The sequence below is a fragment of the Ambystoma mexicanum genome, chromosome 8 (assembly GCF_040938575.1).
Source record: "Ambystoma mexicanum isolate Mex_15411 chromosome 8, UKY_AmexF1_1, whole genome shotgun sequence".
In the NCBI taxonomy this organism is placed as follows: domain Eukaryota; kingdom Metazoa; phylum Chordata; class Amphibia; order Caudata; family Ambystomatidae; genus Ambystoma; species Ambystoma mexicanum.
Window position 1 is genome coordinate 1,530,074,122 of NC_090929.1, and position 16,692 is coordinate 1,530,090,813.

Sequence of the window (16,692 nt, forward strand, 5' to 3'; positions counted from 1 at the left end):
CATTCCAGTGAATGAGGCACATGGCTTCATGCCTGCCTCTGTTGACTCTCTGTGATTATTGGTACCTCCTCCCTGGCATACCCAAAAGTTCTCCCCAGGAGAGTTCCTGAGGGCCTGATTTCAAAGGGGCAATTCTATATTAAAGGCTTCCTTCACACTAGGGGTGGTGGGCACCCGAGAGAGCCTTTACACCTACAGGCTAAGAGAGTGGTGGAGTTAGTTCCTTGTTTTACTATGGGCTTTTCTTTCCTTACTTGACCCTCCACTTACTGCAGAAGCAGGCACTCTGGGTATGACAACTGGAATCAACTGTCACTTGTCTCAATGACAGGGATTGGGCCCTTTAAAACATTCTTACTTTCATCCAATCCCCTTTGATATTTTATCTGTAAAAAGGGGGTCTCTATCTGCTTTTCTGATTTATTTTGGACCTTCTCAATCTCCTTTTTTGGTTTAATTTGGAGCTCTTTTGGGAGAGCATTCTTTTCCAGGGTCCTCTGCCAGTGAGGAAACAATAGTGTTCCAAGGCAGAGGAAAGTTCTGCTCCCAAGCCAAACCCATTGCACATTGGGAGTGAACTGCTCTTGTTGAACAGACCTGCCTCTCTCTACAAGCAGCTGGTTGGATACCCAAATCCCTCTTTGAAGGGGATGATTGCCTCAGATACTAGCTAGACTTCCACTGATTGTGAATAAGAAGAACAAGGACCAATCCATTCACTGAGTCCCTAAATTAGGAATTACAACACCAGAAGACTCAAAGCAGTGGGTTTCCTGCATTCTTCTATGTTTAACAGCCATTGGACCATGATTGGTCCATGTTCGCCTGTTGTTATGCCTTTGACATTACTTTGAACACTTTGAACTGCTGTTCCTGCATTATCCAACCGTCTCAATGCTGCATTACTCCTGCAGAACCACATTGCCTGTCGAGCGCATGCACCGGCACATTGTGCAGATAACTTTGAACTGTTGTCTCACTGAACCTAGCATTGACACACCAGGACTGTGCATTGTAGCTTAACTTGAACCTTTGGATCATCCTATCACTCATCACTCGTCAACCCAAACCAGCGATATTCATCATTTTGAACTAATCTTGATCGCTAACAAGCTGCTTGTGATCCATTCCCTTGAATTGCTTAATGCTGTCTTCAAACTGCACAGAGCATCTCTCAAACCATACTCGAAGTTGAGTCACAGTCTAGTAACATCTGGATTGGCCCGCAAGCATTTTATCTCGAAACCCAATTTGACCAGATCAAACTGCCTAAAAACTGTAATCGGTGCTATTGAGAGTCTCAATCCACTTAGTCAGTTGTTGGGGCACCAGAGATTAGTTAAGGACCTTGTTGCATCTTTTTTCCCCAAAAGAGCATATCTCTTTGAGTAACATTAATGTAATTCTTGGCTTATTTCCGCCTTGCTAAAATGCCCAGATTTCTTATACATATTTATTTTCCATGTTATGTCTTCAGAGACAATATATACATACTTAAATAAAACAATCAAGAAATTCAAACAACTATCTAGAAAACAAAACCAAAACCCCATGCTTGTGGAAAGAACTCCAATAATGCAGAACTTGAAGAGAATAGCATTCTGTAAATTTTAGCTGGGGCGATCAGACAGCATACCTTTCTACCTGCATCCACTCACACCGACAATGAAAGACTAAAACCCACATCAAACATTGAAATAGACTAAAAAGTGACCACACATAGATATACATATTCATATCTTCATACATGAACTCTTCCCTAGGCACATTTACAAATACATGCATTGACAATCACTTTCATGCATAAAACATAAACACATGCCTAGACAAACATGTCAAGGGGCAAAACCCCCATGTAATTAACCATGTTTTCAAAGACACAAACACGCACACACCTATACAATAAAACATGGCACTCTAAAATCAGGCTGGCGACCAGTTAATTATCTAAGTATTCAGTATTGTGTTGTGTTTATTTTTAGCAAACCTTTCCATAAAACCACATGACCATGACAACTGTTACCCAGAAGCTTATATCTGCTCTGTGGAACCATGTCTATAACCATCCTATCCTTCAACAATGTTTTTATGAGGTGATTGCCGAAACAGTACAAGTTTACAAACCGTTCTCATTAAATAACTGCCAAAAATAAGCTCTTGCCATTTCACACTTATAAAGTTTCTTACTACAAATGAATGGATGGCAGTACAAAAACAGTGAATAAAACAATCCAAACAACCAAAATAATCATTGCACCTCTTGGCAAGGGACTACAATGTTCATTACCATTGTTTTCCCTTGCCAAGAGGTGCAAAAAGGGCTTCAGGCGGTCCCCTAGAACCAAACTGACACAGAACTCAGCGTATCTAAAATGGTTACATCTTATACAGCAGAGATTTCCCCAAATTAACAATACTATGAATAATAATGAGTACTGCATAATATCAAAACCGTCACTGGCTACCACCCATAGAACATGCTAATTTCCCCCAAGAGCCCCTGGACCAATTGGACCTAGACACGTGGTCCCCTCTGTGGGATGTATTGACCAACTTTTGCTCTGCTATGCTGCATCACTCTGTTATGGTGGTGCCAGAAACAGCAAAATGGCTGCAAAACCCTTGTGGACGCCAAAACCCCTGAAAATCGTGCTTTTCAATGCACAAAAAGATGGCTGCCCAATCTGCCACGCATGTTGTCAGTGGTGGAACAGAGCTCTCACTACTGAAATGTGTCACTGGGCTCCACAACAATTGAAAGTGGAGTGCAGACGGAAAAAGCAGTGATTTGCTAAATGAAACTCCAACATTGCTTTAAATCACCTTTTCTTTGCTGCTGAAACATCAGACTGCCGGTACAGAACACCTTCCAAATATTCAAAATTCTCGCTGGGTGCTACAATTCACTTAGTTTAAGGAATCACTGTGAACTTACAAGGTCCTGAAAGGCTAAGAGCATAAAGAGATCTTCACAGCAAAAGTGGCCTGCCTGTGGATCTGTAAAAAAATCTCTGCGCAGCAGAGGGCTACCTGTGATGACAGCTGTAAGGGGCCTTCCTGATTAAACTTTAGCATGTTATAAACTAAAAGTCAAATGTTTGCAATATAAGAGGCCTGTCACTGATAGTAAACCATATTGTAGTTGTTTTCATCCCATAGGTTCAAATATTGAATGAGAATTGCATCTGTTATTTGATACAACAAGTTTGTTTTGTGCTAAGGAAAAGCCAAAAGAATGTAACAATTAAATTAAACCTGGCTGAGCTGCAAGAACTGGAAAGGCAGTTTTTTTTCTCCTAGAGGGAGGGCCTTCCTCTCAGCTGAAACTCACGGGGGGGGGGGTGCTAATTGCTGGTTAGCCCAGGAATAAACAATGGACATCCTCCAGCCGAGGAAATTGGAAGTGTGACAAGGGGTCGTAAATGGCCTCTGGAAGGAGCAAGCATTGAAGGGGATGCCTTGGGCTCTCAGGAGAGACAAAGGGGTGGAGCCAAATGACCATCTGTTGCTGAGCTTGAACAATGAACACATTTTAAAAGACTTATAACATGCTATCCAAAATGGTAAAAAATATAAAAAAAACAGAGATGTTAATTTAATTTCTGGCTGTACGTGTGAAGAGGTGGCAGAACTTTGTGACATGTTCTGGACAGGAATGGCAAGATATGTGATTTTACGCACAATGTATGAGAATTGTGAAAATGTACACGCATGAACCCCATTTAAACACACATATTTGTGGAAATTTGCAGAAAAATCAGAAAGTGTGTACATAGCGAAAAGTGCAAAAATCTGTAGAAAGGGGAGACAAGATCCCGCCACTGTGGGGTTTTGAGGAATAGCTGCTATGTAAAATATGGCATCTTTATGTGCGATTTGTATAAAGGTGACCAATGTAGAAATGTACATTTAATATAAAATCAGACTTGGAGACCAATGGATAAAGGGAGGTCTCTGAGGAAATCATAAAACCTGACATCACCCAGCCTTGAGCCAATCACTCAAATTGCAAGGCGCAGATGAAGTATTGACCCTATCCCAGCTCAAAGGGGCAAGCTTACCTAAGCCGGCCCACACACCCCCTTTATGATGTCATTTTATAGCATACATAGAGACATCTGACCAGACATAGAGACTGACTGATTCAGCCACCTTCCTGATTCCGTCGAAGCACTCTGATCCAGCTTTCTACATCCAACTTTAAATATTCTTCCTGATCCAGATCCAAATCTCTTTCCAGCAATAGAGACTATTGATTCTAGCTAGGTGCAAATTCTCAAATGTATTCCCTCTACTCAGTAAAGCGTTGTGTGGTGTGAGAAGGCCCTTTTGAACCAGTATCCAGAAATTCTCTGTCTTGCCACCACTAGGCTTGCCTGAGGAACTCGCATTCCAGCTGATCCAAATACCCACAGACTAGGAGAGCAGATCCTGTGCCAATCCGACGACCGACCTAGATGATCCAGTACTGTGACTGATGTGCTGTCTTCCCTAGACCAGATCCAATCCCCTGACCAGAGCTGCCCGTCCCATTTAAAGCTCATCTTGTGAGTATGAATAGGAAGAACTGTGTCCCATAACATATGTACTATGGATAGTCTTGTCCCTATCTTAAACCCATCCTATCTTTCATTCAGAACCAGTATTGTTAGAATTATCTTTGCGCGGACTCTTCTCTCATATGTGTTCCTAAACTCTAACGTCTTATTGATTGATTAAGAAAGTAATTCCCAAACCAAACAGAAAGCAGAGTATCACACCTGAACTGTTATGAGCGGCCGTGAATGACCTTCCTGTGTGGCATTCTACTTTTTGGTAGTCTTCAATATAGCATAAGAAAACCTATCTGTCAATTCAAAGTGCATTCCTGTTTTCCATTCTCGCGCCTATTTTACAAAAACAACCTTTACTAAAAACTCCATAGCGCCCTCAGTTTTTGTGATAGAAACAACATCCTATCTGTTGCCAACATCCATAGCTATCCAAAGAACCCAAAACCGCACTGCACCTCAGTGCGATTCTAGCATTATCGGGAATATCACGCAATGAAAAGTTTGCAGCAAATTTAAAGATTTGCAAGATTTTACATGTGTAAAATAGCTCTAAAACGCTTCCAACTTGGGTTTTAAGATTTCAAATGTTTTCTTTGGGCTAAATCATTGCTTGTGTTTGTGTGTAACTATTCAATGCGACTCCCAGAAGAATTTAGAACAATTTAAGTATTTTTGCATATATTTGATGTTTTTGCCTAGTCCATTCTAAAGATAATTTGAAAGCCAACTGACAGCTGAAAAGTCCATTCCGTTTTTCTCTTGTGTTTGCTGGGGGAAATGGGATCGATATTCTGTTCATTTGTGCCATTCTGAATACCTGTTCTCTCCTCCTATCTCTTTATATTGCCTATTGGGGGGTCAAGGGCGAACCTCTATCCATAGTGCTATCTGATCTGAAAAAAAAGTATTATTTTCTGTTCTGCATTTGTTTGCTTATTACTCATTCCTAGTGTATTAAAGCCATTATTCAGTGTTCTGCCACCCCATTGGTGATTGTCGTGTACCTATTAAAACATACTGTGATTACATTTTAATACATAAATAAATATTCACCTTTGCAAACCAGCCTGATCCCTGGTTCAGTGTGACCGGGGGGGGGGGGGGAGGGTTCCAGGAGAAGGGTGTGGTATGAGTGGTATGTCGTTCAGAATACTGAACTTTTAGACAAAAATAAATAAAGATTTCAGTATTGCACTACATGCTGAGCTTTGACTTGGGTGTGTAACGGATTGAAATCACTTACAGCTACATCGTCACTGTCAAACCCAGGAATATGATTGGTGCATTCTTATCAATAGGTTTGCACATTTGGGACCATCACGTGATTTGCACCCTCTTGTTACAGACGCAATCAAAGTACCTTTGCGAGGCCAACCATGTTTTGATTAGACAATAGGCTTTATTATCTCAGACGCCATGGGGCACTCGAGCTGCACCCCCAACCTTGTACTAAATTTATTGGCAGATCACTTCTTAACCCTCCCTACCACAGGTGCCAAGGGATTATGGGACCAGGGCACCACTCTTCAGTCCAAATTCCAAGGATTTGTTTGCTTAAGTTGTGTGTATAAGTGTAATTCATATGGTGTCTCGTCTCCGCCCTTGTGTGAGGACAGTCGTGTTCTAAATCTTTGCCTGGCTCATTGACATCTCAGAGCCTTGTACCCTAGTCTCATGAATTTGTCCTTCAAAGGGTGCATCCCTTCCTGCTCTTCAACTAACTAAAATTCTATTCCCACCACGTTCAGGCCTTGCAGCTGGATACTATTAGTGATTGATTATATGCCTCCGTCCTCAACTTCTCTTCTGGGGAACGGCAATGGAATTTGTTTTTGGAACTGAACTATCAAAGCTGTAGCTCCAAACCAATGCCTGCTTTCTCTTTTCTTGATCATATGCTAGCCCTTAACCATCCAAAATGGCACCCCTTCTGCCAAGTTATACCTCGAACTTGCTTTAACCACACTGGCTAGCTGCCCCCATCTTCCACATATTTTAATTGTTCCCGCACACCAAACTACCATATGTTACTATAATAAATCTAATAAATACAGGCCTATAATGGACCCTATCTATGACCTCACCAACCACAACGTTAATACGTGTTGCTCTTTCTCGGTTGCTATATGTAAGTATCTAATATGTATCAGGCCTAACTAATACAATGTATACGCTGTCCGCAGCACATCCTTCATTCTGCTACCACGATGTTGCCCTCTAATAGGATTTCCTCAATTTATAATTTTAACCTTTATACCTGGCTGAGACGCATGTGCATCCCGAAACAAATTAAATGAAAAATGCAATTTAAAAATGAAAACGATCATATTTCCTTCCTCCTTTGCATGAAAAAGGTTAATTGGGAAAATACTGTTTTTTTGTTTTATGGATGTTTGAGGCAACAATAATGTCTGCAAAAGAGGAGAAATGTTATTCGTTTAATTTCCTGTTTGATCTGCAAATCAGAATACAGTGTCATACATGTTGTTCATACCCCTTTCTTAGTAAAAGCTAAAAAAGAAGTGGAACATAATTTGATTGTTTGGTTGTTTAATGAAGCATCTTTGATTTGCTGCTGTAATTTTGGGACAAGGGTTTACTTAATAGGTTAATTGATTGACAGGCCTTATGTCTTTATTTACTGACACTGCGGGAAATTAAGATCACACTTTTCTGAAAGGTCTATTAACTATTATCATATTTGCAATACAAATAAACATGATAGCATGTTCTAAATAATCGGTATGTGTTTCGTATTTACCGATTTTCCTAGTGTGCATCTCTTGATTTGATCTTTGTGGTACAAGACTTGTTTGGAGTAGAACATGGCGAACTGTTCATTCCTCACAGCAGCACTTTGGTTTTTCTCCTGTTATTAATAGGTTGAGTTTTGACGAGGGAAGATCATGGATAAAATACAGTTTTACTGCGGTGCCTCTTTTTGTGGATGGAGCCCTGGTGGAACCAGGTGTGGAGAATCAAGTGATGACGTAAGTTTATGATCAGATGTTTGCTAAAAGCCTTTCTTTGTCCTGGCCCCCAAACTATAACATGCCCCATGGTATTCTTTTTAAAGCAAGCATGAATCCACGGAACAACACTGTGCATCTACCACTTCTGTCAGAGGTGGGGTAACCCATAGGGAAATTGGAAAATCAAAAGACACAACGGTCCGATTCAGGAAGATTTGCACTGAAGCAAATTAGTAGATACTCTGAGTATCTCTGATTTGCCCCCGACTCCTTGCACCTGATTTGCTAGGCCTAACCCTGGAGCAATCTGTGGCTGCCTAGACCATCTCTGAGGTGTCCTTACGAAAATCTGTGTTAATTACGTTAGCAGAAGAGCAGCAGGTAACTCGCAATTTTTTCAAGTTTAAGCCAACAAACACAATGTCGAAGGAGGACATTTAAATTTGAAATGTTCAGACTGTTTAATCACGAGTCATTTTCTGTATATTAAGCCCACCTCTGTTTGCAACCATTTTATATTTGGATGCACGTTCTAGCCTCAAGTGTCCCGACAATTTTCTCCACCAAAGCCATGGGTCAGCTACATTAATGTTTGCACTGGACAGCTGCATTGCCTTGTGATGTCACAAAGTTCATTTAATCTGTACAAGCACTATGTTTCATCTACACAGTGGGCCTCATTCCGAGTATGGCGGTAAGGGATAGCGGCCACCGGTAACGAGACCGGTGGCGGTAATCCCTTACCGCCATACTCCGAGTTCCCTTTGCGCCCTCGCCCTTAACGCCTGCTTTGAGCAGGTGTTAAAGTCAGGGCGCAAAGGGGCCTCCAAGCCAATAACGGTGACCATAATGAACGGTCACCGTTATTTGCATCTTCCCCATTCCCATTGGGCCCTATGGGGGCTCATTTGGGAATGGGGAAGAGCCTTGGTGAATGGGGAATTACCGCCCCGCCAACCTTGGAATGGGGCGGTAATTCCGCCATCCACCAAAGTGCTGCCGGTCCGGGTACGGCGTCAACCAAGGCGTTAATAGCGCCATTGGTTAGCGCCGTACTCGGAATGAGGCCCAGTGACTGGTTTTCACTGTTTCTTCCTTTGGCTAACACAGGTATGTCCTCGTGTTGGAAATTGTGCATACAATCAGAATTGCATTACTAAGGGAGTTCTGGCTACGATTATGTTGTGGCTCTCAGCCACACTTGAAAAGGTTACTGAACTTTTAGATGTATTTTATGTATACCGCCGATGAGAACACACTTTTGTTGACAGCTCCTAAGTGTGTACAATGTGGATTTAATTAAACGTCAGGTTGTAATTGACTGTGATAGAATCATAATGTCCTGTTTTATTAATGAATATGCATGTTTGTATAGTGAAAGGTTTTTACAAAAAAAGATACCACAGTAACAAAAAAAAAGATACCTTGTGGAATGCATACATGGTGTGTGCTTGTCTGTAGTATTATAGTATCTAAAACCATTCTCAAAAAGGAAGCACTTTCACCCACAAAGGTGTGTGGTAGGGTCCTGGATAGTAGTCAATGATCCCACAAAACCACGGATGAACCCCTAATATCTGCATAACCATTGAGCAAAGTTACATCATTGTGTTCCAAAAAATGGCATGTGTGCCACAAATAGACTGGAGCTAAATTCACATAAAGCCACCTGCACTGCACTTGCAGCAGGTTTGGTGTATATTGTGTGAGTCAAATAAAACTCCTGCACTACTGCTGATGCAGTATTATATTTAGCTTATACATCAGACCACTTTATGATCCCCCGACATCCTTGGCCATATGCTTTACCAACTACGCAGATGACACTTAACTACTTCTGGAGTTGGGTGATAACTACTTGGGTTGATTACACCTGTGGCCCTGTGAACAACTGGATGTTTCAGAATTGGCTGTGTCTATATTCAGTGCTGATTCACATATTGATGGAGTCGTAGGCTCATCACAATACCATCTGAAAGTATCAGGGCAAGTGAAACCACTGCTGTCCCTTAAAAAAACGTGCAACACTGGTCAGGGCAATTATCATGCCCCGGCTTGACTATTGTAATGCTTTACTGGTCGAGGCAAGCAGCAACGCTATTAGGAGATTACAGGTGGTTCAAAATGAAACTGTGCATATCATTTAAGACATTGCCAGGAGAGAACATATCTTTTCCTGTCCTGACAACCCAGGACTGGAATACTCTGCTGCTGGCTCTCCGTTTGGAGACTAGCTATTTGGCCTTTCGGAAGTGATTAAAAACACACCTTTGTGACCGACTTTCAATCTCTACACTTGGCTGATGGACTCCTGATTGGACGTTTTATGCTTTTTGTCCCATCTCTTTTTCCAGTCCCTTGTGTATATGTGTCATCCTTATGTTTGCGAGCCCTGGCGCTCCATAAACACATAAGTACATTAAAAGAAATAATTAATACAGCCGCTGCACTAAGACTGAACATATACATATATCCTATCTGTTCAGTGTGTTCAGACTGGAAGACTGGAAGACTCAGATGTTGTATCAATGTGGGGTCTCCTTGTGTGCATTTGTACTATGGATATATATATATATTTATTGGCAAGCGTTAGACACGTATCTGTATGCAAGGTTTGATCTATGCCTTTATGACCTTTCTACAAAAAGTTAAGCACTATGCACTTTATTGGAAGGTCTATGCACTGTACTCAAAAATGACATCTATTATAGAGGTGGCAGCACTGTTTATTTTATAATTGCAGGTTAACATTGAAATATGAGTGGTATACATATTTAATTTTAAGGAAATGCCCAAATTAACAACATATCACTGATCACATAGAAAAATGTTTTAAATGCCTGTAATCTAGCAATATTCTTGCTGCCACGTATGCTTCAACAAAAGAGGATGACAAATTAAGTGCATGAGAGAATAGCTGTAATCGCTATTACAAAATGGCAACCGTGTTTAACAGCAAACAAGGATGAGAATTGGTGGCAATGAAAACTAAAAAGGGACCACAATAGGTAATAGAAGCATAGAGTTGGGTGATGGTGGATATATTTACACAATGTCACAGAGCACTCACTTGTACTTGATCAAGCAACGAGGAAGCTGCGAAACGCGTTGTATCGTGTTTTTCTAACATTGGCTAATGCCGTAATAAACTGGATATTTTAAAGGACACTTTATTTGCTTTTGGTTCTTTACAAAACGGATGAAGCATTTCTCTGGCGGTCACCTCACTGTTTGGAGTGCCATCCCCCCTGGGGAAAGGAGCAATTACTTTCCCTTTCTATGCAATATATATATATATATATTTATATATATATATATATATATATATACATATATATATAAATATATATATATATATATATATATATATATATATATATAAATATATATATATATATATATATTTATATATATATATATATATATTTATTTCATTGTATTTAGTTTCAACAAAACCTTTACAATGCTAAGATCAAAACAAAAAAAATTTCATTAATATCATATAACACAATAACAATCATATCAGAATAGCACAAACATACAAATATAACGCTTTTTAAACGTACATCCTCGATTTAACTTAACATTTGAGTTCATCATTACCAAAATGTATCCGATCAAGACATTGAATCATTGAGTTAGTGACCTTTTAAAAAATGACAAAATATTTTTTAAATATACATTTATTTTATTCTTACAATTCTTAAAATTCCAACATCTAAACATTAATGCATGAAACATTAACTATGGCTATGGTTCCAAAATAGTTGCCTATTGCCATTTCTCATTCCTCAGCTCCATTTTCTCTTTCTTCGACTACTGGCCATTCTCCTTCAATTGTGTTGATACCTCCTGCCACACCCAATAACGTGCTACGTGCATTGTATTAGAGTCCGTATTTATACAGTATGCCCAGAATTTCTGTGATTTTATAGATTTGTAGTTATATGTCATTCCCCACAGGGTTGTCATATATACACAGCCTATCCTCTAACATTCAGTTGGAAGGTGCTTTAAAGTTTCAGTGCTTCACTGTGTCTTGCAACTTCTGCAGAAATGATCTTCTGGGGGAAACTTCCATTGCGTCTCATGTGTTGCCCGAACTGGTAACTGGTTCATACGGAGTACAAGTCGGAACAAGGTAGGGTTAATGGACCATGTACCTGTGTACCACCTGCACTATCTGATGATAATTATGTAATGTTGGCATGTGATCATAGTTCTCACTCCAATCCCATCTTAAAGCACTTTTTCTGTGCATCTCCCTTTACCACTCTCCAGACATTCTTAAGATGTAGCGTCTCCATTTTATTTTTCAGCCCTTTTGATGGCGCCCGTGTCCCCAAGTGTGTAGTGTGACTCCTTTCCATATGGGGTCCCAAGCTAAGCTGAAATCCCCGACTAGGATTATTTTGCGCATAGCAAACCCTTCTAAGCTTGAAAGCACACCCTTTAATAACCGTCTTTTCCCAAATTGGGGGCATGTATTGAGGCCAGCATTCATTTCCACTTGCCAGGGGTTATATTTAGGAAAAGGTAGCATCCCGTCTTGTCAGCCATTTCTCCATGTACCTGTATGCCTTGTCCATCCCGCATAGCAATCAGGACTCCAACCTATTGCTCCCCAAAATGAACCTGATATATTTATGAATGTCCTCTCATCTTTAGCTGTCTCTTATCTGTTCCTCTTAATGGGAGTTTTCAATCCCCTCACATTGTATGTTAATATTTGTAATGATGCCATCCTATCCCCTCATTATTCTAGTTATTCTTAGTCTTTGATCTCTGGAGCTCCACCCCCCTTGTATCCATTCTCCAACCCCCTAACAGACCCCAAAATAACCACTCCCCCCCTCCCTTCCCAACTCCCTGAGGAGGGACAGGTTCCTATAAGTGCTTGGGCGAAGTGTCGGCCACACCAGGCCCTCTAACCTCTCAGAGAGATTTGCGTGGGGAATACTAAACCCCATATTTGGAATGTGTACACATTAGGGGTGTGATCATATGTTGTGTGTGGTCATGATAATGTCTGCTACATATTGTTTCTTGAATTATTTATTTTCTTGCTTGAGTGTATGTTGTTAATGTGTATGCAGTAGGGATGTGTGCGTATGTTGTGTGTGATCATGGTATTATTGGCTGCATATTGTTGATTGAATCATGTATGTCCTTGCTTGAGTGTATATCTGTAATGTGTATGTGTGTGGGTGTGGGTGTGTATATTTACATTGGCCTGGTTGAGTTTCATTTTTTTTCAGTGTACCAATTCCAGCTAAAATCCAGAAGCCTGCAAAGAAATTAGGACAATTAAATGGGTAATTTAAAGACAAGTGGGCCAAATTATTATTTGGTTTTACTTTTAGAAAGTCCCATGTTAAAAACTGTTCAAAATGTGATCATTGTAAACATTTGACCACATTGATGTAGAAATCTCAAAACTTGCATGGACAGGTGGCTGTATGATAATATTACTCTGGAATTGTTTCTGATTTTTTCATACAAGCGTTTGAAAGTTATTAAAAACATTTTCTGAAATGCCTTAGGAACTTCTTCTTAAAATGTACTTACTATCCCTTGAGCTAACTTTCCCCAAAATTCTCTTCTATTAACTGTAATGACTCGCCAAAAAGTTGTCAACGCCCCCGAAATGGAAAAAGTGCTTTTTTGAACAGTCATATGCCAGTAAATGCTGCACAGATTTGCCCCAAATAAGAAACAATTTGGGCACAAAGCATTGACTTAATTTTCTTGACTGTTTTGGGGTTAATCAGTATAGTAGTTTGTAAAATATTTGACTAGGAAGAAATTACCTCCTGCTCCTAAAAATGTTGATATATCTCCCATGGTGCTTTGCAGCAGAGAGGGTTAGAGGATTTCCAGAAATAAAAATCTGCAATTTGTTAATGGCTGTATGCATTTGGATGACATTGGATGACATTTTCCAAATGGTAGGTTTGTTATTGCTACACCCTGTTAAAAATGTTTAAAGTTATTAAGAAAATAATAAACATAATAAACAGTTTTCAGCGTACTCACATTCATTTTCCCCTAGAGAATATGTGTAGTTTTTGAATAGCTACAATGTGGACAAAATAAGAAACAACTTGGGTAAACAGTATTGACTTAATTTCCTTGACTAGTTTGGGGTAACTTTGTCCAATAGGTTTTAAAATATTCAACATGGAAGGTGGTGTGCCCAGTCCCTTAGAACTTGTATATATATTGCTCATGGTGCGTTTGCAGCAGAGACACTGAGAGGCTTTTCAGAAATGAAAAGGCAGCATTTTATTGTGCCAAAGGATTCCTGCGACAATACCCTGAGAAGCTAAAAATGAAATGTGCTCAAAATACTAGTTGGAGGAGGAGCATGGATGCAATCAAACTTCTGAATGAACACCCCCTAACATTAGAGAGTCTAAGAACCTTCTTGACTTCAGAATTAGACTCAAAACTCTTCTTTTGAGTTCCAGTGAGACTTTATAATTTCGAATATTGTTCCTATTATCACATTCATGTGAAATTAACTTAGGACTAAGGAATTAGAAAAAAAAGTTTAACATCTGCTGCACCTGCATCTACTGGGCAGTGGGCTATGGGTGTTTGGTAACAAGGGCAGAGGCCATGTCTAGTGGGCACAAAAGGAAGCTATTGGTTCAAAACATATAGAGGCTATTGCCAAAAGCCATGGCTAGTGAGATCTCAAGAATTTATTTATTTATTTAGTTATTTATTTATTTATTTATTTATAGCGCACAGCAGCCCAAGGGCATTGAGGCGCTGTTACTTGCATGAGCTTAGTTACAGAGGTGCAGGCGTGGTAGCAGTCATTGGGCCTCATTACGACCCAGGCGGTAAGTTACCGCCTGGGCCGTGACTTTACCACCATGGCGTAAACTACGTTTACGCCATGGTGGTTGGCGGACTTACCGCCCCATTCCGAGGTCGGCGGGGCGGTAAGTCCCCAATCCCCATTTACCCTTCCCCATTCCCATTTTTGCCCCATAGGGCATAATGGGAGTGGGGAAGGCGTTAATTACGCCACCGTAAATTACGGTGGCGTAATTAACTCCATGGTCCCTTAGCGCCATGGATTTTAACACCTGCTAAAAGCAGGTGTTAAAAGCGCCATGGCGCTAAGGGACCTCGTAGTTGGCGGTAAGGGGTCGGCGCAGCTAACGCTGGCGTTAACCCCTTACCGCCAGGGTCGTAATGAGGCCCATTGGCACATTATAAGAAATACAGACATAGTTATCATTACAGCGTATGCGATTGGTCTTTACAGCTTAAACAGTGGGTCATATGGTTAGTATTCATGCTGCTACAAGGGACCTTATGAGAAGAGGATGGTTTTCATTGCTTTACATTTATCTACATGCTATTCAGCATGTAGAGAAGCCACGGCTGAAGGCTGTGGCCACTAACCATGGCCGTGGGCACTGGGCATGGCAAAACACCATGGCTAGTGAGCCCTAAAAAAACTATTTGTGTAAAATGTATAATGGCCACAGCCAAAGGCCATGGCTAGTGAGGCCTCAAGAAACTATGCAACATGTCCGGCCATGGCCACTGGCCATTGCTGAAGGCCATGTCTAGTGGGCCCAAATGTAAATTATTGGTGCAACATCAATAGTGGCCACGGTTGAAGGCCATGGCTAGTGAGCCCTGAGGATACTATAGAATAACAAAACCCTTGAAATTGCATGAAAAGTTAGTTAAGAGAGACTTAAGATGATCAGATTTAGTTAAAAGAGACTTAAGGTGCAACAAAACCCTTGACATTCAGTGGAAAAACATTAGTTAAGAGAGAGTTATGGTGATCAGATTGAATGCAACAAAACCCTTGAAATTCAGTGAATTCAGGCCTGAAATTCATCAGATATGGGAAGTGATGAACATCTTAAATCGGCGTCCCACCATTACAAAGCCCATAAGCACATACATATAACAGAAGGGATTCACAATTGACATATAAAGTTACATCATGGGGGACATCGACGGGAGAATGCTGAGGTCATCCATTCCCACATCTGCTGAATTGTAAGGCTGTTGTTGCATTAAATAAAAATAGACAAATATGTTATGTTTTGTTATGTTATTTTAATTTATACCGCACATCATTACCACCCAAGGGCAGTCTCCAGCCGCTCATACGGATATATGCAATCCACTTTCATTTCAACCTGCTGTGGAAAGTTCTGCATTCTTATCAACCATCACAATACTGCAACTTTGCTATTTGCTAATGCATACAAATTGAGCTATTTTTAAATACTCCAAAGAAAATGAAATAGAATGAGTACACCTCAAAGCAGAAATAAATGTAGGCATGTCTAAGAAAATCTAAAGAAAACAATCTTGAATAATGTGTTTGTGTTTTCTTGAGGCAAATAACCCAAGAGAAATGTCTGGAAAATGAATTCTAGTAAAACCATGAAGTCACGTACATACAGCACTCCATCGACTGCCTTCCCCACTTTATGGAATACATCATGAGGTTGTCAGTGCAATGGGCTTCATCATTGTTCGTGAACTAGCACTTTCTTTTTTTGCTTGCATATTTTGTTACAGCAACTACATATTTCATAAACTGTATAAAGCATGTCATATCGTTTGTAACTGTCTTTGATCTCTGTATGCTTGTTTCTATGCCAATTTCTGAAATTATACACGGGGTTGCCTTTAACATACCTTATTCATTGCCATTCTGCTCACAATAGGAAATATATTGTTTTCTCATAATAATGCTTTTTTAAATGCATTCGCACAATGCACTGACAAGCTACCTACTTTCAATAACTGACATTTCTTTTTTCACTGTACCACTTGAGAAAGATGTGTTTTTTCTAAGATATCATGACACAAAGATTCATTGTTCATTTTATAAACAGGCGTGAGATGTTCGTAGTGCGAGACAATCTTCACTAGCTAAATGCATAAACATGTTTGTTCTGCAGGTAAGTCCCGGGGATGCCAGGTCCCTGACAATTTTTGTGTCATTTTAATTACGTGCACCTGGTGTGATCTGTAATTTGATGCAGAGGACATGTTCTTGATTTTCAGGTGACAAAAAGGCAACAGAGCTATCTTTTAAATAGCTCAGAGTGATAATCACCAGGTGCAGAGTATGTGTGTACTTGTCAGGTCAGAGGTAGTTGTAGGCGACCTTG

General features: G+C 40.2%; 1 protein-coding gene across 1 annotated transcript in view; it reads left to right on the forward strand.

The window, feature by feature from the left end:
* SORCS3 (sortilin related VPS10 domain containing receptor 3) overlaps nt 1–16,692 on the forward strand; it is a 3,021,596-nt gene that overhangs the window by 2,408,831 nt on the left and 596,073 nt on the right. Inside the window, exon 14 of the mRNA XM_069611752.1 lies at nt 7,436–7,543. Coding sequence (XP_069467853.1) covers nt 7,436–7,543 — 108 coding nt within the window. The remainder of the gene's footprint in view (nt 1–7,435; nt 7,544–16,692) is intronic.